Source organism: Ciconia boyciana, chromosome 10 (assembly GCF_034638445.1).
Source record: "Ciconia boyciana chromosome 10, ASM3463844v1, whole genome shotgun sequence".
Lineage (NCBI taxonomy): Eukaryota > Metazoa > Chordata > Aves > Ciconiiformes > Ciconiidae > Ciconia > Ciconia boyciana.
Genome location: NC_132943.1, coordinates 6,334,924 through 6,360,531, shown reverse-complemented (window position 1 = coordinate 6,360,531; position 25,608 = coordinate 6,334,924). Strand labels below are relative to the sequence as shown.

Genomic DNA, 25,608 nt, shown 5'->3' with positions numbered 1-25,608 from the left:
TTTTGATAATACACCTTGATGGCTGTATTATATACAGTTTGTGTTCAAAAGACATTGTTCTAATATCTGCACTCCCATTGAAAAGCTATTATATATGTCTGATTTTGTTGTATTGCTGATTGAATTTTTTTGAATTTCAACAGAAATGGCACTTATACATAGAATCATTCACTACATGCACTTACTCTATTTTATACTAGTAAACAACGACTAGAAAAAGGCTACTGCTTAGCATCATGGAATACTTCCTTTGAGGTTTCTAGCACAAGTATTTAAAAAAAAAATCACCAATGCACAACAAATGATATCCTCATAATACAATCTACATGATATTCCTGTTTTGTAGTGAAATGAGCTGGATTTTGTGATTTTGTGTAAACTGTGTTTCTGTGAGGATCTGATACAAAATCCAATCAAATACCTCCACCAAAACTGCTGACAGAAGCCTTCAATACCTTTTTCTTCTCAGTGACAAACTTACAGTAACTAATCAATACTTCACTAGCAATGCTCAGGTTATGATTGAGAGCCATATACCATTCAAGAAAGAATATGCCAGTTTGGAAATACATCAGATATTGCTGCAAGTCCCTTTGTAATTCAAATCTTGTAATATAATGACTCTGCTCACCAATCCAGAAATACATACAGTTCTCATCACAAAGGTAAATTTCCAACCAGTTTCAGTTACAGTCAAGGAACCATCTTCATTAAGAAACTTGGAAGGCAGGAAATGAGACTTCATGCAGAAATCCAAATACACCTACATAATTTGATGACACTCAGGTGCTGGGTACTGGGAAAACTGCTAAAATCAGGTACTTAATATGATATATTAAGCTCAAACCTTAACACAAGTATAGGAAGCATTTTCTTGACTTTGAAAAGAGTATTGCTGTACTGTATAAGAAAATCAGAGATTCTCTCACATGGAACATTCAGAGTTTCCAAAACAGTGGATATATTTGTTATCAACTACTAAATGGTGTCAGTGGCAGGTGTTGAAAATTATGCAGGGCATAGGGTGCTGTGAATTAGACAAGCTTCTAAAAGACCAGAAGAAACTTCAGACGTTTTTTAACAAAATAAAATGAACTGTTAACACAGTAGCAGAAGAAAATTACCATTGACCAAATGCAAGACAATAAACAGTGGGAGGTACTAAACAAAGCATTCACACGCATTTTTGAATGGTAAATTAACTAAAAAAGGCTGATGTTGCATGCACTGACATTTCAGACAGTGAATGTGTATTTGAAGACAAAGTGGGAAGAGTAGAAAAGCAAATGTGACTATCATGGATTTATAGCAACATCTTTATAATACAGAATGGCAACAGCAAAAATAATTTTTTGTATGCTTCAGGGCATGGCAAAAATAGTAATTTTGTATATATTCAAACGCTTTACTTTCAAATGGAATATAATTTTCATCCCATCTACATCCTGCTCAAAAAGATGTAGCAAAAGCAGGCACCAAAGACTAGGAATTTTGGAGCTCGGCATATGTAAAAAGAAAGATGACTGGCACTACTGAGTAGAAAACCAATAAATGAAAGAACCAAAATACAGAAAGATGCTCCCACTAAAGGATATAATAGTAGGAAAATGTTAAACAGAGCCTGGAAAGGACTAAACAACAGTAAGCATCTGAAACAGTAGTGGTAACTTCCAAATAGTTTACAACTGCTAAACTGCAACACTAAAATAGAGAGATTGAAAGCAACACAGTACAAACAGCGAGGAGACTGAGGAGTGGTACTAAAGGGGAGCAGCATTCGTCATTGCCTGGTGAAGCTCTGAACTACTCCATAAACCATACTAAACAGCAAAACAAAACCTTACTGACTTAGCTAGCATTATTTATTGAGTTCATATCACAGTACATAACCATGGAGTGCCTAACTGCTTCTCGTTTCTTTTCCCATTTTGAAATTAACAGAATCAAAGATCAAGATAACACAGAGATACCAGAACAGCACAGAGATTACCAAAGCAAGAAAGGAGTCAGTCTTGGGCCAAGCCTCTGTCATCCTGAAAAATCTTCTGGAATGTAAACTATAAGATATCGCAAAAACCACTGGAAACTGTCAGAAGTTCTGTTAGTTTTCTGTGCAAAAGGCTGCCCAGACAAAGAATGGAAGACACTAGCTCTTCACGCAGACTATTGGATTATCCTTGGGTGTCTCTAGGAGCTTGTGCTTTCTGACAAGGAGACTAATGGCTGGGAAAGATGCTAGTAAGGAAATGCTTCACAAACAGCCCAAAAAATTTTCAGAATCAAGAAGGACTGAGGTGCTAGAAGAGATCAGCGGTATAGTAAATTTATTAGAAAAGTAGCAATTTTTCTGACAATCCTTTCTCCCCCAGTGCACCTACCCTTGGCAGGGGTAGGGGAACCAGGGCTATCTCAGATCACGTCACCCTGTCGTCCCCTCAATCCACTGAGGTTCCCTCCACCGTTTCCTTGTTTTAGCTCTTCAGACCCATAAAGGTTCTGACGATCAACAACAACAGACCAACGTATGACTGGTGAGACTACTGTACAAAGAGAGTCTCAGAATACCCAACTCTGTCTCCTTTTTCTGCCCCAATGGAAACATAACCCAACAATACAACATGACCATATACTTAAAATAAACAAAAAACATAAGCTGTCCAAAATACTGCTTTTACCTGGGGAGACACTAAATGCAAAAGACAGAAAAATGCAAAAGACAGCAGAAGCCTACAGGACTCTGTAGCACCGAGTGGAACCTAAATGCCACCAAACAGTTAAGAGTTTGGGCACAGATATCGTATCTGTTTTCTTTTCAGTCACTGACGAATTCAAATGGTAAAAAAAGTTAGCTTGGTATATACACAGAGAAGAAACATTCCAGCTCATGTTGTTTTTTATGTGTATACTGTGTTTTTAGATAAAAGTAGTCAAGAAAATTTAGGAAATGGACATAAATGATGCAATAAACATCATAATTATGGTGATTCACCTACTAGAAATTCCTGTTAAACTTGTAGGCAAACAGATCAACAGGGGTACTAAATTTTCACACACTATCATGTTAAATCTTACATTAGAACAAATTATTAATTCTTCTTTATTTATATATGACTAGTTATGATCATTTATCAATTACAGATCTCTTATCTTGCTTTGTATCACATTGGACTATCTGTTCTGATCCATTTTACATGCACAAAAGCCTGACTGTAAGAAGCTGATGTAAAGCCACTAGCACGTCAGGAAAATAGATGATGTTTATGTTGCTAGAGTATGTTCCACAATATAAAAACATACAGGAGAAATGAATACAGCAAATTCTCATGTTTTTCAATCACCACATACAGTACTGTTTATAAAACTGTATTTGTTTGCACTTTTCTCCAACAGATTTATATACAGAATGGTACTGCAGTATCATATTGCAGTTTATCACAACTATGGCTCCAAAACAAAGACAAAACAAACAGAAAAACCCAAACACATTGTAAGTTTTGTTTACCAATTTTGAGTGGGAAGAACTGTCATCACCCATAAAAACAAAGCATCCCAAACTAGGAATATTAGATGTATGTTTAAAAACTATGCAGCAGAAATTCTCGCATCTCCACACCTGCAAAAATTCAACTACTGTCACACAAACAAACATGAAACACTCTTCTTTAAATCATAGCTATAAACTCTTTATTCAATACCCCAGATGGATCATCACTGTTGTAGCTTCTGTGAATCACAGATGAAGACTTGATACCATAGACATCTCAGTGACAGTATGAACAAATATTCTTTACAACATCTCGTATTAAAGACTTCCAATAGCTCCCTAAAGTAAAGGTCATCTGTGCATTCTATTCCTAGTCACAATCAAATCAATGAAAGACAATTTGTCTATATTAACATTCATGACTCCTTCTGACACAAAACTTGCTTTGGTTTATGAATGCATATATAAAAGCATCCCCTATCCAACAGATTTTGACAGCATTTAGAGTTCAATACTGGACAAATATGTGTATAATAGAACTATTTTAGCAGTTACTACTTTAAAACAGGACTTAATTTACACCATGTGCATAAAGTCTTTGGAGTTCATTTAGCATAACTTTCACATGCACACCATCTCTATGCACATTATATAATTAATCAATCAAATAAAATACTTTATAAAAAGACTCTGGCAGTTGATGAGTCAACTATCCCAACAAAAGTATACTTATCAACTGAACTTTTTTTGGAACATCCATCAATTTTTAATTGAACCAGAACAAAGGTCAGCAAAGCATTTGGAGGAAACATGGAAAGCTCTAAAGTTATCTCTAGAATAATATAACTACTAGTTCTGTGTCAGACTGGAATTTTTTAACACACTGTATCCTAGCTCCAGCAAGGGCCAAGAGCTGAAGAGGCATATGAGAAACACTCAGTTCAAAGCAATATTCTCATAATATTCAGAAATCTGCAACTTAAAGACTTCTTGAAATTTTTAGGAATTTTTCCTTATGTTACTGTTCTTCTTTTGATTTTTTTTAATAATTTAGATGGTTTTGAACATTCTAAACATTTCTAATGTGCAAAGTATAACAAACAGAAGAACTTTTATTTTCAGCCAATTTAATACACAGGATATTAGCAGACATCTGAAAATCCAAATCATCAATTTATCCAAATCATCAATCATTAATTCATAACCCAAAGAAGTCCTTATAAAGTGCAAGCCAATCCAACAAACTAGGGCTATTCTGAACTAAGATAGTAGAAAGAAGTGAGCAGCAGAAGAAACAAGTCATAGACAATTCTCTGTAATAAAGAGCATAACACACCTCCTTCCAACATGCTTTACAAGTAACTATAGTAAATGTAAGCCATCAGTCTGTTACCTTCATCCTGTGTATATATATATGCAAGACTATATTTAGAAACATGTAATACAGATTGTAAACTGTCTGTTCAATGAAACATAAAAAACTTTTTTCACAAAAAAACCAGTCTCACTAGTGAATGTACTGTACATATTATTTACAGAAAAACAACAATAGCTTCTCCAAGCTGTTGATGTTTCATTATTAGTTAGCTTCCAATCATTTAAAAACTGCGTTATTACCACTGGACTTACCCATAATGGTTAAAGCTGTGGCTTTTGTTAAGTCTTCTTTCATTGATTCTATTATTTCAAGATTGCCACCGTCCAAGTTGCATCTATTTATGGTTCCATTTCCTGAACTGATCCAGTAAAGTTTGTTCTCCCCATAATCTATTGATAAACCTGTAATTAATGTATACAACTTTAACTGTGGCTTGAATAGATAACATACATTTAGTGTTCAGCTGTTTCCATAAGAAAAGTGTATTTAAGAAATAATATATATATATACACACACATTTATGTTATCTGTACACTCATCCACTCAAACTTTTAAAAAACAATCGAGAAAACCAAACAAACTTGGCCATTTGTAGTGGAAAAAACCCATGCTCTTAAAAAGATTTCTGCCTTTTATTTCTCCCAACATCTACAGAAATCAATCAGTGACTGACCGATGAAAGAGCATTATCTGGCAATGAACAATTATCTGAATGAAATGAGGTCCTAAGCAAGGTCATTAACTACTAGTAAAGGTGAACCAGAAGCCATCATTTATATTCTAAAATTATGAATACGTAAAGACTTAGAAAACAAGCTACTTTTTGTGATTCAGAACTATAAAAAGTCTGTTCTCTCCCTACATGCACAGCCCTCTGCTTAGAATGCTGAAATACCGAAACCTAATACTAATTCTCAATAAATTTATAGTATTAATTTTAATTTTGCTTTATAGTGAACTGACCTCATGATCAGTTCTTTGGAGTTAGAAGCAAGAGAACAGTAGAAATAAAAATACTTGCAAAATAACCTTATAAATGAACAAAGCATATAATTTTCTGGAAGTAAGAGCAAAGAACTAAGAGATAATGTATTTCAGACTTCTATAATGCTTTAAAAATGTTCAAGTAATTGTAGCAGGACATTTTCCACAGTGAAATACGCTTGGCATGGTGACAGCAGATGCTATAATAATTTGCCTTGGTATGAGACTTTTCCCAGAACTCATGTTAGGTATCCAGGAGCACGTTGCCAAAAAATACTGTATTTCACTCCATAGGTCAACCTCCAGATATTGTACAGTACTCTTCTTCCATCCTGTAAATGGCTTCTCCGTGGAAAGCCAGATCTATTTTCAAAATCCTGACGGGAGAAAGCAGTGCCGTGTGCTGCAGTACTTACAGCTGGCACCATGCCACTACTTCTTTACGCACATTTGGCGTAGTAGGCCAAAAGGTGTCTGCTTTCAAAGCTTTTGAAAAACAGCTTTCCAGTTCCTTTACAGTTACTGATATTTTTTCCCATCTCTGTAAGTGTATCACTCAGAAGAAAACAACACATGTTCAAGAGAGGATAAGGATACTGAGTAAGGCCTTCAGGAGAGACTGATCTCGCAGCATCTCTCCGCATATACATGTTTTCATGCTCGTTGTACAAGCATGGCTCAAGGCGAAAAGACAATGCCACAGACCTTGGAGACAAGCAGCACTTGCAGTACTTAGGACTAGCATAGGAAACTTTCCTGGTAATATGGATGAACCTTGCTATGGGTTACAAAGGTAATACGCAAGTATAAAGGTTTCCTTACTCTGAGATGGATAGCATTTGCTATTCTCTGTAACTCCTGACTCCTACCAGTTAGCTGCTCACTGATTTCACCTAGACAGATCTATTTATGGGGTTGCTGTGAATGCAATCTACACAGCAATTACAATGTTATCTCATCAGGTTTTCTACTTCTTCAGATATTAAACTGGTGTTTCTACACATGGGTATTGCAATTACACAGCAGCAACTGACAGAAATAACATTCCTATCTCCTTCTGCCCAAGTCTACCACATTTTTCTTCCCAAAGTATTCTCCTGTTGTGTTAGTCCACCTATTACCAACCTTTGTGAAAACACATTATTTCTAATGTAGGCAGAGCACGTTTATTTAGATTTTTTCAGGAATTTTCCTAGTTTTACTAATGAAAATAGGTGACTTACTAGCCATAAGCATCACAGATACTAGTGTGGGTGACTGGCTTACACTGCTATTACGCTTAGCTGAATTTAGGAACATATTTGGAATTTTTGTTCACATTTCCCACCTTAGTGACTTAGGAAAGGTTTTTTTAACTGTTTATGGCCAATTACATTCCAGGTGAAAAACAGTGCTTAAAATTAGGAAATCCTTAGGTTTATTTCTCTGCTAAATGCACATACATACTTAAGAAATAACTTTTTTTTAAACAAACAAAATAAATTTAAGATGAAAATTTCAAGATCCAGTCTCAAGAAGATTTTTCGTTCACATCTGCAACAATTTTGTTTGTAGACTGTGCTATATATTCAAAAGAAAGAACAAATTAGCAAGGGATATTCAAGTAGAGAGTCAGCCAAGCAAATGAAACAAGAACAGCTAAAGGAGCAAATAGGGCTGTACTATAACTATGAGCAAAACAGAAACTCTAAGTTTGTTCAGAAGAAAGGATTGAACTCTATTTAAAAAAACAAAACAAAACAAAACAAAACCCCAAAAAACAAACCCAAACACCACCCCCACCCCCCCAATCTATAATCATGGAATCCTTTGAAAACAGCTGAGAGTGATCCACTATGTTTTTAAAGGTTACTTATCCAAGGCATTTCAAAACTTACTAAAAATACAATACTGTACAATTTAATAATAGCCATTTCCTTAAAAACAAATCAATGGATGCATGGATGCATCCATTTTTAGAGTTTTATAACAAACAACTGCTTAACTGAATATAAGTGCAAGACACCAATGATCAAATGATCTGCCTCACAGAGTATAAAACTAAGCACTAATTCTGAATCCCTAAGAATGCAGATTAATGGAACTCCAGTGAGTAGTTCCTTTTTCAGCCGATCTATGTGTGTCAGTATTTGAGCCCTTTAGAACTGCAGAATGGACTGGCAAGTCATTTCTAGTATGTACTAGCTAAGATAAAAATAAGAGATGCAATCTGTCATCCTATAGATTATCAGTTTCCAAAATCTCCGAACTACATACTCTTGGCATTAACACAAAATATTTTAATTGAAATTGTCTCCTTCTTTTGATAGAAATCAAACTGAGAAAAAAATTCATCAGCATACTTCAGGTCACAGATTGGAAAACTTTCCCTCATTCTTCAAATTCTGAAATTATGTCTCAAGAAAAATAAAACCCCCATCAATTATCAGGGCATCCAACTCTAATAAACCATATATTTGTCTTTTTCAGTAATCTGCCTGTGAACTCACTTACTAGATCATTCACCTCGCCTCCCAAATACTCAAAATTATCACTGCATGAACTAGGGTTTCACTTATGAAGAAAGACAGTTTCTAAGTTAGAAATGAAATATTAAATTAAGGTTTAAAGACTGCTACTCTCTGGCTCTTCAGCAGTGTTTTCTTGTTCTTAGCATAGGAATGTCTTATGCTAATGGTTAGAATAACTTAAACTATTAAAACAGGCATTTTGCATATATTTGAATTTAGAGTTTGATATTGGAAATTTAATACTTGTTTTATCTAGAGTGTATCTGATTATTTTTCCTCAGACATGCAACAACATCTGTTTTCATGTCCATCCTAACTGACAATAAAACTGAGCCAAGATGTCTACCAATTAAAAAGTTTTTCAGCAATAGACAGGTGCAAGTTTTATTTTCTGTTTACATACATACATATATATATCTCCACTCTTTACATACTACTTATTCTACACCTTACATACTTTACGATACAGCACGCTTTCAGACTGCCAAGAAGAAGGGAAAAACAATTAAATCTCTACAGTCTCCTTATTATGTGATAAGTCTCATTATTATGCAATAAGAACCTTCAATCTGGAATATAACCTATTTCAAGTAATTCTTATCAGATCTCAAAGGTGTTAAAAATTAATCCAATACTACAGAAAGAAAACCAATTGTCTTGCAGCTATGTGGTGAGGTAAAAAACTTATGTCGCAACCATCGTCCCTACAAGGCTTACAGGAGTGTTTAACTGCATGAATAGTCCATCTGATACCAGTGAGACTGTACATGTCCATGAACAAAAATGTCACAAAACCCACATGGGTTTGCACATGCAGCCTTTGACAGTACTGGTATACTTACAGGGGAAGAAAAAAAAAAAAAAAAAGGAGTACTTACCGTTCTACCATGTATTTGATTCACTGGCTTTACTGCTACTCAGAATAAACTCAAAGACAGAAACCATAAGGACTGCAATTTAGGACCTTGTGACCCATGATCACAGGATATTCAGTGCAAAATGTTGCACACAGCCTTACTTCTTAATATTGCTGTAATATCATTAAATGCGTTTATGCTTCACCTTAAAATTAGTGAGTTTACCACTCTTTTTTCTCCAGATAAATAGATAACTGTCTCTTCAAGTGGATAGATAGAAAATCAAATCAACAATAAAACAGTTACCAAATAATTTCTAAAAATTTCTTTGAATTTATGGTCTAAAATGCATGCCATGTTGCTCTAATGTCAAATTTATTGAATTATTTAACTAAGCCATTTTTGCTTCTGCTTGCTTAATGGATTCAGTTATGAAAACCCATAAATGCTTTAAAATGTAATCACTTTATTGATGGGCCACTAATAAGGCAACAACAATTGATGTAACCACTTTAACTCTCTAAAAAATGAAATTACAAAAAGAAAGAGATCTGAACCAAAAATAAATAAATACTACATATAGAGAGAGCTTTTTTTTTTCCTCAAAGTGACATAATTTATCATCAACTATATTAATTCTCAAATACTAAAACTGAGCTTAAGTTATTATATGAAACTGTTTATATATGCTTCAACTGTTGCTCTTTTCTATATGTGAAAAGTTAAAAGCCAAATTATCTTATGCCAAAAATATCTTAAATTGTGAAACACAAAGATAGATCAGTGTTTTTCATGTCTTTATGCCTATTCTTATCACTGTTATATAGTATATGAAAAACATCATGGTATACTTAAATAGCATTTCAAGATAATGTCCATGAAAAAGCATTATCAAATAAAAAAGAAACAGGAAAAAAGGTATTTACCAACAGGATCTTTTTGATTCTGAAAGAGTATTTTGCTGTTGCTGCCATCCATGTTTGCCATGTTAATTGTGTTACCATCCGTCCAGTAGAGCTTACTGAAGAAGAAAATTAACATATTTATAATGTTGCTTTGTGTACCCAGTATTTTTAATGCATCAGTAGTGAAAACATTCGTAAGTTTAGAAGCAAGCAAAATATACAACTAATGATTACATGATTTAATCAACAGTAAGCTTGGGCAGGGAAGCAATACTCAGTTAAGAAATTCTCAGCAAAATGTTTCAAACGCATGCATTTACTTTAAGTTTGGAAGAAAACAGAATGGGCAAACTCAAAATCTGAAGAAAGAAGAAGTCTTCTGACAAGCTTTACTGTAGTTTATTTATTAAAACTACAGATATCTTACCCTTTTACTGGGTGAACGGCAAGACACTGGGGTTTATCGATTCCATGGATGATTGAGGTTTTCAAGGAACCGTCTAAATGTGCCACATTAATTTGTGTTTCATCAAATTCTGAGCTAATCCAATATAAATTACGTGATATCCAGTCCACTGCAAGACCTCTGATACTCTGAATATCTGCAAAAAATGAAAGCAGTTGTTCTTTTGATTTTCTTTCTGGATTATTCTCAGTCTTGGAGGAAAAAACAAACCCAACAATTTATTCTACAGTTTGTTAACAATATTTTGCAATATTCTATTCAGATGTATTTATAGACTAGTTGCCAAGAATTAATCATCATTATTTTTCTACTTGGGCCTGATACACTTGCAATAAGAGCATGAAAATTGCACTGAAGATTCGGGAAATCTTCCATAAACACATCTTTAAAATTTAGCATAAACGCTATTGGCCAAAAATAATAATCAGACAGACACTGAATTTTTGCAGTGTATTTTCTACTTAAGAAATCATTTATTACTCAGTGCACTACTAAAAAGTGTAGTTTGTTATGTTTTTCTTTAAGGGATGATGATGTAGAATGAGTTAAGCTCCACTAGGAAGTTCAACAATCATGTTTAATAAACATAAACCTTACTCATGACATAAGAGGAAGGTTCATACTTCTTTAGTTGTGAGTTATACTTTACATATAGAACAGTAAGTGGCTTTCTAAAAAAAAACTATGCTGAAGTTTAAAAGCTTACTTCCTTCTTTAGCACCAGGAAGGCTGAGTACAGAATTTATGAATTAAAACCACTGGTCTATAGCATCATTCTACAGCACATAAGTAGATAAGTAGCTACATCACTGAAGAAGTTTTTTGGTTTTATTTCTGAAGACTTTGAAGACTCCAACTTACTCCCCTGATTTCCTGGAGATGGCTGAGCACCTGCCTGCCCATGGGAAGGAGTGAACGAATTCTTTATTTTGCTTTGCTTGTGCATGCAGTTTTTGCTTTTCCTATTAAACTGTCTTTATCTTAGCCCACAAGTTTTTTCACTTTTACCCTTCTGATTCTCTTTCCCATCCCACTGCGGGGAGTGAGCGGCTGTGTGGGGATTAGCTGCCTTCTGGGTTTAACCCACGCCACCAGTATTGCCTGAGGTAGCAAAACATAAGATGTAATTAATTTGGTAGCTTCACAAGTGTCTTTGTATATGATAGTCTTCCTTAGCAAGATACTGATTTTAAAAGTGTTAATATATATTAATATCTGCCTTAAATGTTGCTCATGATCTAGATACTAACATGCCGCTCTGCCTTGGCACAGCAATGGCTCATACTGGCCAGCATCTTTGTAGATGAGGAAAGAGGCCAAGGGTGATTTAATGGTTTCATTATAGTTCATAGTTTGCACACTATCTATTTGTCAGCTTAATGTGGTTACTTCCACTGACAGAATTATTGTCACTGACAAACTAACATGGATGTGGCTGTGGCCTGGCTTGCATATACATAAGGTCAAATGGTGATTGGGCATTAGGAAGTTTGCCAACTTCAGAGAATGCAATAAACGGCACCGAATACATAGCCTTGACCCATTTTAAACTGATCCCCTGCCTTTTTGGGTTTTTTGGTTGGAGGAACTAGAAAACAAGTATTTCATACTCTTAAAAAGATTAAAGTATGACTGTGGCATTTTTGTGACATTGGCATAAGACTTCATCCAACGAGAATCCCACTAGTATGTGCTTACAAAGCTTCTTATGTTCTTATAAGTATAAAAATATAACTGTAAGCAAACAAGATAATTTACACATAATAAGTAGTCTTTATAATGTTTTGATGTGCCAGAACATCGTAATTTTGCAAATTTTATATATAATAAGTTACATCTGGCACAAAAAAAAAAACAAAACAAAAAGTCCACCACAGAAACTACCATAATAAAAAGAATATGAAAGAATTCTGATAAACAGAAAGACTCACACATAGTATGTTTCTTTAAGTTTCATTAAGTTTCTTGACAAGTTTTGTGATTTTTCACTATGTATTTTATATAGTAAAAAATGTTTTTATTCTACTACCATTTTAAAAACCAACAACAACTCTTTCTCTTTTGGGCACCTCAGTTCATGATGTAAAGAAGAGCTCTAAGAGGCACTCTAAACTTTGTCCTTGTTACTCATACTGAAAACCATCTCCACTTTTTAATAAAGTTGTCTCTGAGACAACAGGGGAAAAATAAAGATACCCATACAAAATAAATAAATTCATCAATCTACATAGTCAAGCGGGGATATTGCCATATTTGTCCAATGATTTCCCCAAATATGCTAATACAGAACAAATTCCTTCTAAAACGACCCCAGGGGCAGAGCTTTAATTAATTTTCTGAGGTCCCCAAATAATCAACTAGAGAAGTATTTTCATTCCTTTTTTAATTTGTTCTCAAAAATCCAAAAAGGTGTGATCTTACAGAAGTGAGTTATTTCTTTTCTCCTCTTCCCCTTCAACATACGTCTAACAGTGGAGGAACCAGAGTTTGCAAAATATGCCTCCTGATAGTCCCTGCCAGACAGTTTTCCTATTTTCAAGCAGATAGGTATATTACACAACAGAAGAATACCATGTGCTGCCAGGAGAGGAAATGACAGTGGTTGCAAGGAAACAAACAAAAACCCACCACTAGCAAGGACAATAAATGGTATTACTTTAATACCGGAGCTACTGACATAGGGTTGAAGCAATCAGGTATAGACTTTACAATCCATTAAATTTCTGTATTCAAAGTACAGAGCAAAAGTGTCAGAACAATGAAGGCGTTAACTGCAGAAAAACCTGCCCATCATGATTTTCCATTTGCAATATTTTAAGTTTCCTTTTATTGCCATAAGTAAGCTACCTATAATGAAAAAGCTTGGCAAAAAGGAAAACCTGAATTGTAGCATTTTAAGTAACTGAAGCAGCAATGACAGAACAAACGTATACAGGATTCAAAGACACAGAATCAAAAGACTCCACTTCCTCATGGCATTCACGTACTGCAAACAGCCTGAACATGACACATGTTCTCACAGAGAAGACAACAAGGTAAATGCATATCACAGTATCACCAAAATTACAAAGCTACCATATCGTGTATTTCACCAATGGTGCCAAAGCTGAAAGATCTACATGGACTAGAAAGAAAAAATAACTCTGATGGAACTAATTTCTTTGCTAGGTCAGCACAGATAGCCAAAGGACATAGGAAATCCACATGAAATTCTTTGATGCAAAGCTATGTCAGGATGCTGTTATTTTTTCTGCTTTTCATCTTTATTCTTTCTACCTTCCCCAGAAGACTTTATTTCCATTGTTCACTACACATTTCAATCATGTATAAAAGCAATGTTACAATTACATCCCAATTAATTTAAATAATAATGAATTACGAATCAATAAAATGAACTAGAATGCTAAACAAAATTGTGCTTTCTTATTGTTTAGATCAATTATCTAATACCAGTGAAAGGTATATCTAACAAGAACTTGCACACTCAGACTTTAGGATACCTATAACAGACATTTACCTATAATGAATTATTTTTACTTAAATGTTATGCTATTTACCTCTTGAAATAATGGTTTCTAAGCCAGTCCCATTAATGAAGGCACGCTTGATCGTCTGTGTTTTCACATCAGTCCAGTATAAGCGTTCCTCAACAGCATCAAAATCTATCACCGTCACATCATCAATGTCAGGAACAGTGAAGGCTGTGATGAAGTTGAAGTATGGGTTTTCTATGTCCACCCCTCTTATTTCTGAATGTCTTGCATAAAGAAGAAATTTCTTCCTTTCTGTTAGAAAAAAGGAAAACATCACTCCTTATCCTCTTCACAACATTGGTAACAGAAGTCAAAGTCATTCATTTGAGATCACTTTACAAATCTGTAAATAAAGTTAATATGAAATGATTTAACATCTCCAGAAAACCTGCAGCCTAGTGACACTGGAGAAATAAAGTACGTTACGGAGCATAAAAATCACAGGAAAAATATATTAATTCTGGACACTGGACAAGAAGTTACTACACCACTAAATCAATATGGTCTCGTGCAAGTCTAAGGAAAAAAAGTTAAATGATATTTAAAAAATTTTACCCCACTTACCCAATCAAAAAAAATACTGTTGCATTTGCACATCATAACAGATATTAACATTTGGTATCTCAGGGGAACAGAGTATCACTGGAACAGGGAAGTTTTGCAAACAACAAAACTCAGGAGGAATTCCACAATGTATGTGTAAGCAGTGAAAGGCCGACAGATGGAAGAAAAAGAACACAGCAATTGTTCTAATTTAGACATCACTAATGAAAAAGGGTGACACATTAAAGGCAAAACAGAACTCTATTTTTTTATCTCAAAAGTCTAAATTATTGGAGCAAATGTCTGTGAATGAACAGTAAAGGTAACTTTTTTCCCCACAATATCCTTGACATGACAATTTTTTTTTTAATTTCCTAAACATTATTAATCAACACTGAAAAGAATAATGTAGTACAAGGTTTTACAGATAATAGACACAATTATTTGACATTTTGAGGGCTTTTATGGCTTAAAGTGTTTATTGTAATTTTTTATAAAACTCCCCTGGCAAGGCTGCATGTCTAATATTTGCTCTTCATTTTATTTTATTAATCCTTGAAAATGAAACTAAGACAACTTTAGAAGAACAGGTAGAGATTTAAGCTATTAAGTACGTTTTTATTATTCAGCTTACCTGACTCATCATTTTCTGATGACGCATTTTACAGTATAAATCTTTCTGTTTTGCAGAGATAAGTTTAACTAACATATCACACATATAAGCAACAGAAAAAATGGCTGTGGTAATAAATATCAAAGCTCCACACACCTTGTATATTAGAATAAGTTATCAATTACCAAAAAGTAAATGACCCTTTTAAATATATCATTAAAATGCACTGTAGAGATTGTTTTTAAGATCATGTATTTTAATTTGTACAGTTCAAAATTCTAAAATCAATACAAATGTCAGGCTTTGGGAGGAAAACTTACCGTAACATGTTTTCTTGTCTAAAGATAGTTTCATCAGATGTGGACAGGCACATGCAGCACTTCTGTTGTGATTGATCAGACACATGTGAGAACATGGACCTCTGCCCTCATTATCAGCACACGGATTGGAAGCTAAAATTGAATTATGAAATACACAAAATATAAACACACCTTTTGGAACTAAGGTTTGTCAAACTAGCATGAGCTATGCTGGTGAGAAAGTGGTGAAAATTCTGTTTGAAGACAAACCTGGCCTCATTGATTCACTGAGCTTGTACTCTAATCACTTTTTCTAGGCTAATATTCAACTCTTGTCCAAGCATGTATTGTTTTGTTTGGGTTTTTTTTGTTAGTACAGCCACAAAATTTATCATTGCAACTTCATGAAGCCACTGGATAAAATTTTCCCAGTGAGATATTAATTTTGCAGTCTATTTATAACATTTAAATGTAAAGAATTGTACACTCCTAACCAGGACACATGGCATAAAAACATGTTCATATGATGAGGACCTGAACAAAAAATTTCGTTTTGTGAAGAGGCAAAGCTTAGATTATGCGATGAATTTTGGCAAATTCAATGTTCCCTCTCAATTTGATCTAGCTTCTAGAGTATTAGTTGGAAATCTAACATGCAAAGATAATTTGAAAAAACATGCCAAAGTATTTCTACTTTTCTCAAAGAAAAACCTCTCAAGTGTAGCTTTTTTCAAGTAGTGTCCTATAGTTCATTGACTGAAGAAATTGTGCTAAAATTGCTTCAAAGAGCAGAAAGAAAGCAGACTGGGGAAGACCTCTTAGTCTTACAACACCTAGAAACTATTCTTAATATCTTCATTCATTATTATATGCACACGGTTCCAGAGCACTCCTGAAGAGACATTCCAAGCATAAACAGAAAGTAATGTTCAATTTTCCACTTACTAAAAAACCGTAGAAAATGAACAGTGATGAAAAGGGAAGTGGGAATGACTGACTCATACAGACAAACTTATAATTAACAAAATCAATTAGTTTATAATCTATTCCTCCAACGCTGTGCTAGCCTGCAATATAAGTAATTAGATAACTAGGGAAATCTGATGTATGAATTTCTTCACGAAATAAATTTAGCTCAAACTCAAGCACTAAAATTTGAAGACAAACTCAAGGTTTGCTTCATTGAACCATTTCTTTTTCATCAATGCATGCTTCCTTAAATTTATCCACCAGCTCTTGAGTCCTTTAACTACTTACTTGTCTGACAAGTATTACAGGAAGAATGAAACTTTCAAAACCTTGGATAAACAGGTTAATGAAATTCTATCCAGCATCTTCCATCATTGTATCAAAAAACCCACAGGCTTTTACAGTTTTCTGTAGAGTTATCCCATTTGCCCCTTTCAAACACTGGCAGCGCTGGAGGCCACTCAGCGCTCTCCGAGCCTTTGCAGTTTCTCCTGCTATTCCAAGGTTAATTAAAAAGAAGCATCCCATATCTTCTCTGTCAACTCTTCTAAACCTCTGACAAAAAGTCAGCTGGGCCAATAAGCTAAAAAATACTTATTTTTGGTTAATGAAATGTTCTTTGACTGCTAATGGACTGTAAATACTATACTGTCCTTACGTGATGACTATATTTGATTCTGCCTTTCCCAAAAATTACAAAAGCGAAACGTTTATTTAACATCATAATTTTTCTTGTATCGGTAGTAACAATGTGAAAAAATCTGGGGTGATCTATTAATAAGTTCACAACTTCGTGTGAAGCTGAGGAAAAGAGACTGAAGTTAAGAAGGTTCCAGGAGCCCTTCAGGATAAGAATCAATTATTAATGGACTATTAATATTAGTAAATATAAGTCATCGACCCCTATGAACTACACATCAAAACTGAAACATAATTTAGAGTTTTGACAATATTGTGAAGGAGATCATAGAATCATTGAGGCTGTAAGGGATCTCAGGAGATTATCTAGTGATTCAACCTCCTGCATTTTTTGGCATTCTTAACACTGCTGTTGCGAGATTTAAAATTTAGTCATATGTTTTGTAAATAGCATTTCCTTTAACTTGCCAAAACAAAGCAGTAATTTCAGTGGAATCTCAACCTCTTTATATGCATACAAGTGTATGTGGCAAGGATCTACTTAGGGCCTAAGAATAATAATCCCCATCTTGTCTTTCTGTGCAAGTAGTGCATTATGTTCTTCTCTACCAAAGTTGCCATTTGAGTATGGAATTCGAATAGAAGAACATACAGAAGAAAAAATAAAAAGCATGCTGGTTAATGATCACGTTAAAGGAAGAGTTGTGGTTAAAGTGTGCTACGAGCATCAACAAAGAGGAGACAGGACAATTTGTGTACTATCTGTCCACATCACAATTGCCTTTGTAAATCACGGAATACAAAATTGGTGGAAAAAGAAGTGTTATCAAGCAGATGTATTTGTTTCCACATGCATGCACAATTGGAGGAGTAAACTACCATAACCTAAAAATTACATATACGAGTACGTATGTATACATTCCTTTCATATTCATACTGCTTTCACTGAATAACAGCTAAGCCCATTCTTTATTTTCTAAAAAAACCTAATTCTTTTGAAGGCAAACAGGTATGCTATTGCTTTGACTCTCAAAAATTTGGCTCTTATTTTCTTGTGCTAGTTCTAATACATCCTTCTATTTCTATTGTGAATAACCACATAACCATTCCTTATTCACCTTCGCCATGCCATTTATGATTTCACAGACTGCCATCATACAGAAGCCTGTCTATAAGCCGCATTTCAAGAAGCATCAGCTTACCTGTCCTCACACAAAAACCTTTCCCATACGCTCGATCAGCCTGTCAAGTTTTCTTGGTATCTTTTATATGATCTCTATACAGTATTCAAGATGTGGGAGTGATATGGATTTATACAGCATCACAGTTCACTATCTGTGGTTCTTTTTCCCTTCCTAATCATTTCCACCAATATATTTTCCTTTTGATCAAGGCAACCCACAGAACTGGCATTTTCACCAACTGGCCAGCCTTTTACATTATTTAATTGATTTCCACTGCTGATTGCTTGTCAATTTATTTCTCTTACAGTACTGTGCACAGATATATATATGTCACTCTTTGGCATCAGATTTCTTCTTGACTGCTCTCTAAAACATTATTTAAACAAAATGTTTATTTTTCTTGACCAGTAACCCTTAAAAAAACCCTCAGACATTCTATCACCAGTTGACAAATGAACAGTTACTCTGACAACCCCTGAATATGCATTCACTGTGGACCAACTTATACTCCATATTGACTTCATATTGAACCTGTCCCTTCTTGGCATCAGATTTTAGCTAGGCAAAATTTTAATATTATACTTTAATGGTGCACAACACAATTAAATTCTGCCTGCACCTTCAAATATATGTACTACAGTTACATCAAAAGGATACTTTTAAATTGCTGACAATCTATTCCCACTCATATTTAAAACCAGTTATAGATCTAATCCTCTGCTCACTGTCAATATTTTCTGTAGTGTTGCTTTTCATAGGGCCAAAGATCCTTCTGCTGCGCTCAGTCAAGTTAAAATCTTTATACTACCTGATCATATCTGATTATTTTAGCATTAATCTTTGGAATTTGCAACTTAAGACTGATCAGAGAATGCATTAGTTCTAAAATACATATTTATTTCCTATATTCACTATTTGTACTTCAGTTTTTAATCATTCACTTGAAGAACTACTCTGTATACCATCTAACAAAAATTTACATATCATGATACTCTATTGTATATGGTATGACAGCTTTATGATAATTCTGAAGCTCTTGTTAATGAATCTCTGTTTCCCACCCCGCCACAGTGTACAGTTTGACTTGAAAGGGTACTGCAGAAAACAAACAGAGAAAAATATAATTAATGATACAAGTCCAAAACTAAGAAGGGACTGCCTGAAATGACTGACCTTAAAAAAACATACTGACATACTAGGCAAATAAGAAACGCAGATGTAAAAGAACAACAAATGTTGTAATGCTAGGGTATTACTACATGGAAAGGCCAAAGCCAATAGTATTTTTAGAAGCGGGTGCTATGCTTTCTAGAAAACTTTCAAAAAACCAGAAATTTACTGTCAAATTAGGTAACAAAAAAGCAGTAACAAAGGATTAAATTAAATCCAAGTGTGAAAAGCTACATAAGAGTTACACAACAGAGTGACTGAGAAATAAAACGTCTGATAAAATTCAAGACATATATAGTAATATACAAGGAAAAAACTCAAGTTAAAAAGAAATCTCAAGTTACATACACAAGGATGAGCACTGAAATAGCATCTATACCTAAAAGATCCTTTTCTGAAGCAACAGACTATGTTTATACTTATGAAACGGCTGTCCAACACCCCTCTTATTACAAGAGCTAGGACATGCCAAACAGAATTATCAAGCATTAGGGTCAAAACCCCCTAATTTCCCCATGCAACGCTACAGGCTTGGGGAATAGTGGCTGGAAAGCTGCCCGGTGGAAAAGGATCTGGGCGTGTTGGTCAACAGCCGCCTGAATATGAGCCAGCAGTGTGCCCAGGTGGCCAAGAAAGCCAACAGCATCCTGGCTTTTATCAGGAATAGTGTGGCCAGCAGGAGCAGGGAAGTGGTGGTCCCCCTGTACTCAGCACTGGTGAGGCCGCACCTCGAATACTGTGTTCAGTTCTGGGCCCCTCACTAGAAGATGGACACTGAGGGGCTGGACCGTGTCCAGAGAAGGGCAACGAAGCTGGTGAAGGGTCTGGAGCACAAGGCTGATGGGGAGTGGCTGAGGGACCTGGGGTTGTTTAGCCTGGAGAAAAGGAGGCTGAGGGGAGACCTTATCGCTCTCTACAACTACCTGAAAGGAGGTTGTAGCGAGGTGGGGGTCGGTCTCTTCTCCCAGGTAACAAGTGATAGGATGAGAGGAAATGGCCTCAAGTTGCACCAGGGGAGGTTTAGAGTGGATATTAGGAAATTTTACTTCCCTGAAAGGGTTATCAAGCATTGGAAGGGGCTGCCCAGGGAAGTGGTTGAGTTGCCATCCCTGGAGGTGTTTAAAAGATGTTTGGATGAGGTGCTTAGGGACATGGTATAGTGGTGGTCTTGGTAGCGTTAGGTTTCTGGTTGGACTTGATGACCTTAAAGGTCTTTTCCAACCTATACGATTCTGTGATTCTGTGATAACAAGCAAGATGAGGTTCTCTCTCACATAGTGCATAGTTACGCACCAGAGCCGTCTGCCCAAAAAGTTGTAGACATCAAGAGTTTGTGTAAGGTCAAAAGTCAACTAGAAACATTCATGCAAGAAGAATCAGTCAAAGGCTTCAAAGCCTTTGAAGCACAAAGATACAATTTTAGGTTCAAAAAAATCACGGAGTTATAGGTTACTGGAAGCTGACAGGCTATACAGGAGGAGCATGGCTGTTATCTTCCCCCAGGTCCATACTTTCCTGTAGGCACTGATCAGCCATCGTCAAAGACAGGATGCTGAGTTAAGACAAAGGTAGGAAAGACCGCTTTTATAATTCGTAAAACAAAAATGGAACTTTCACAAGGCAGAAAGGAATCCAATTTAAAGTTCAGAAAGATTGTATATATTTGGCACGATACATATACCAATCTTGCTGCTGGTTTTGAAGTAAAAAGAATGTACAGAAGAAGGTTGTGATAAAACCTCAAACTAATAAAATTTTTAAAATCCCCCAAAAATAAAATAACCAGAACTTTGCTCATGTGCACCTTAAGCTACATTTCTGTAAAAAGTTATTTATTTTAAACAGCTGGAACAGGCCTCAACAGAATATTGTAACAAAACAGTGCCATGAAGTTAAATGTTTTTCATGTTTTAATTACAAAAGAGCCCAGTGGTACCAATATACTTTATATTGCAGTTATTATACTGCTTGTCCTGATTTTTAGTCTATAAAAATTCAATCTGCAAAAAGAAAAATAATGTCATGGCCATGGTTTGTTTTTTTTTTTGTTTTTTGTTTTTTGTTTTTTTTAAAATGCAAAGTAATACCCTTGAGAAATGCAAAAATCTGGGGAATGTGTGAGGAATTCACAGCTTTCTAACTGTTTGCAAGCTGTGATCCTTTCAATGCACTATATTTACTCCTCTCATTACTGTCCTCAGTAGTACACCTCATGGTACAAGTACAACTTCTCATGCCTAAAATAGAAGACCTTGCTCTTTGCAGCACGTGGATTTTTAAAATATCACGGTAGTTGAGAAAATATTCTTCCTAGAAAACCTGTGTTTGCTCTGCTAATAGCATTCCTGACACAGCTTTAATTCTGTGAAGATGAGTAGGTCTCAAACTCATATTCCTGAGATGTGACATCATTCTGCATTAGATCATGAAGCCTTCCACAGTCCCCTGTGGTTTACCAACAGATGAACCTATCATCCATACAAATATCTCACTATAACTTCACTACCTTAAATTAGCACCTGTCCTAGATTAACTGAAATAATGTTGCTTTAGGCTACAGCAATTTATTTAGCTCTGCTCTACTTTATTTCAATCAAAATAAGTTGCATGAAATATTTTTAAAGCTAATAACCTTTCATCTACATAGGTGACCCAGATGTATACCTATGGAGCTGAGACTACAAAATGTTTGTCCTTCAGTGCTATATTTATACTGACATTTTGTAGTGTAAATCTACTGTTAATTTTATCTTGGGATTCTAATCTGCATGCTATCTTATTTCATTTATTGCAAAATTGCTACAAATTCAAAAGAAAAATTAAGAAGTAATCGCATAGTATCAACAATTTTCTCTAGCTCCAATAAAGCTAGGTACTGGAGATTTGTAGAAAGAAATTGCTTCCATTGAAAGAGAATAATTTAGAGCAAACCCAGAAGGCCAATCATAAATCGGAATCTGATGTGTTCTACATCATAAAATGAAAGCTGCAATTACACAGCTTCATATTTGAATTTCTTTATTCTGGCAAATAACTGCTGAAAACTTCTACAGCTTATACCTTGCCTTGAGGCCAAGGTATCTGTGACTATGGAATAGTGACTGATGTTTCCCTAGGCTATAGTCTCTCTCTAAAGTCACTGCCTGGCCCCAGTCTGAACAGAAAATAGTTGGTTTTTTTCTGACAGCAAGAAATGGCTAATGGGAACTCTACTGCTACTGTGAAAACACCAAATAAAGAACACAGTTCCTCAAATCCCAAAGTTCAGGAAGTGACTAATTATAAAAAATAGCTAAAAACATTACTTGAAAGGGGTGTGCAGAGATGCATATTTACTCCACCCATATTTTAAGATCCTGGGCATACATACTCTTTTGTCCAGAAGTCAGACAGCTTTGTTAGGACAGTACCCCGGCCCCAAAAGTAAATTCTCCTAAGAGGCTTATTTTAAAAAGTAATAAAGCCCAAAGAACTTGACATCCACTGAAAAACAGTAACATTCTTCTTTAATAGAAGTTCATTATTATTTTAAAATGAAACTGCCAGAAAAATGTATCCTGACAGCATATGTCACACATTGCAAGGTAGATTAGGAGTTGTTCACTGTGAGTCCTTATCACAGTTGTCATCATGCTTAGACTTATGAACTAACAGTGAGTTGTATTCATTGCTCTCCTTTTTGCAATGCATGCTCTTAGAGACCATTCTTCAAATCTTTTGACAACTAGTGTTGACAACTAGAGAATATTACTTGCTGGTACTCATTTACATTAGAGCTACATCCATAGTCTTCTATGTATAACTAATGCAGAACTGGGTTCCAAGACATTTACAAAGCCATACAAAATTGTCACAATTTAATGTTTTCAAATAAAGATTGCTCAGAACCTACTAACATAAGAGTCTGAATAGCTTACTGAGCACTATAAACCCTGGATAAGAAGAAAAACAAAATATCACTTCTCAATATTTAAAAAAAAAAAAAGTGATACGAATTTTCAAGTAGTTTCTATTACCATCAACTTTTTGGCAAAAGAGTTAAAATTCATCTAGAGATCATGGAACTTTCTATAACTAATTGGTGGTCATCCTCCAGTAGCATTTTTTATTTTCCTATATTTACATACAAATTAAGTCACTGTACTTTGTTATATCTCACAATAAAAACACATATTCAAATCTTTTTTCAGGATCGGTATTTTCCAGGGCACATCCCAAGAGCTTCTAGAGCTAGATACGGCCTAGATGTGTCCTATAACAACAGAAGTTAATTTACTTATAGATAAGGTACCTGGTGGTATCTCAAGCATGCCAGAATGTAACATTGAACTCAAACCTATAAAAATAAGGGGAAAAATGTACATACATTTTTGCATATGTGCAGTACATATATGTACAAATGTATATGTTTAAGCATATATTCACATATTAACTATGCATTATTATAGATGTGATATCTATATAATACATATTATTCACACCCTAGATAATCTGTATCCTTAAGCCCATTTACACTAAATAACCTACATAAAGGCAATGGAGAATTAGAGACAGTGAAGTTACTAGGGAAGAATGAACAGCTTATGGGAGACAGGAGACAGTAAGACCACTGCAGAAGAATAGTTGCTGGAGTAAATTTAAACATATGTATAATCAATAAGAGAGCAACTCACCTCATTCATTAATCATGACTTGTTCTGTTCTGGATGATCTGTTTTATTGTTCACAAATAATCCATGAGTTATTGATATGAAAATATAAACAAGCCTACAGAGACTTAAATCTTCCCTCGGATGGCTGATACAACTAATAAAAAGATTTGCTACACCTGTATAGGAAAGCTATATTGAAGAGTTGGACTATCTTGAGAAAGCTGGAATTTCAGCTGTGGTTGAGAGGTTCTGAGACCTGTCCTCTTTTTGATCAATACTTTAGTGTATCTGTTTCCAAGAATGGATTTTGAAATTGTCAGCAATATCATAATAATTTCTTCCTGTCCTATATTTGGTTTTGTAACTTTACATTTATTTTAAACATCAACATAGCTATAGTCGTATTGCAAAATGTCACTTTATTTAGTTCTTCATTTTACATGAGGATCCACTGAGAGAACTGATCTCCAAGTATCCCTCTAACAAAGGATTAGAAGGATTAATCAGGACCATTTTCTTCTGCTCATCATCCTATCATATCTTTTCATTACTACTTCAGCTAACCACCTCATCCACATGATTTCACATTGAATAAAGTCAACCATCTGATTCAGAAGTCCAAAGACTCCTAGTAAATTACTATGTAACAACACTTTTCAACTATTTCCATTAACATTTATTATTCCCCAGTCAGGGATACAAGGACTTTGAAGAGCTCAATGTTTGAAAAGTCAGAGAAGGACGAACTATAAAGCCCAGCTAAAATTCTCTTTTTTTTATGATGGTAGAAGTGGAGATAACTGTTAGGAAGAAGAATAATATTGCCAGTTGTCAGCACTGTACTAAGTGTCTTGGATTCATCTATCCTCAACTCGACAGCAGCTGGGGAAAAAAGGAAGTATGAGGGAAGGCAGGAAGACGTATTTGGACCAGTAGCAGATAGTGCTACCAAAGGTATGTATCAGGATAAAATCACAGAAAAATGTGCCAAATCCCTCTGTAATTAATTTGGATGTAATTATTGCTTATGTTATTAGCAACATGCTTAGGTACAGTCTATATATTGCCATAACTGAAGCCAGAAAATTTAGAGGGGAAAATAATTTTACATCAGTTAAATAAAATCTCTGTATTTGTAATCCTTATAATCCTCAGAGAAGTAATAAATACAGTTATAAAAATACTACATGTGCAACTAATGGGCTACTCCGTGATTTCTTTCTTGGCCCTCATGAACCTTCACACATACGACCACTGAAGTCAATAACTTAAATTTCTTGACTAAATATTTACCATCTGAATGAGGGATTCAGTATTCAGTGATAAAATAATTTTAAACTTCAGCTGAAATTATAGGAAAATCATTAGGTTTTTTTACCTATGTGACAGATGTCGTAAATCTGTCTCAGGGAGCTAAGTTTT

At 34.9% G+C, this 25,608-nt stretch overlaps 1 protein-coding gene across 1 annotated transcript in view; it reads right to left on the bottom strand.

The window, feature by feature from the left end:
• Positions 1–25,608, bottom strand: part of LRP1B (LDL receptor related protein 1B) — a 309,784-nt gene that overhangs the window by 211,396 nt on the left and 72,780 nt on the right. Inside the window, exons 21-25 of the mRNA XM_072874983.1 lie at positions 15,594–15,725; positions 14,142–14,369; positions 10,546–10,720; positions 10,140–10,234; positions 5,114–5,263 (exon numbers count right to left, since the gene is read on the bottom strand). Coding sequence (XP_072731084.1) covers positions 5,114–5,263; positions 10,140–10,234; positions 10,546–10,720; positions 14,142–14,369; positions 15,594–15,725 — 780 coding nt within the window. The remainder of the gene's footprint in view (positions 1–5,113; positions 5,264–10,139; positions 10,235–10,545; positions 10,721–14,141; positions 14,370–15,593; positions 15,726–25,608) is intronic.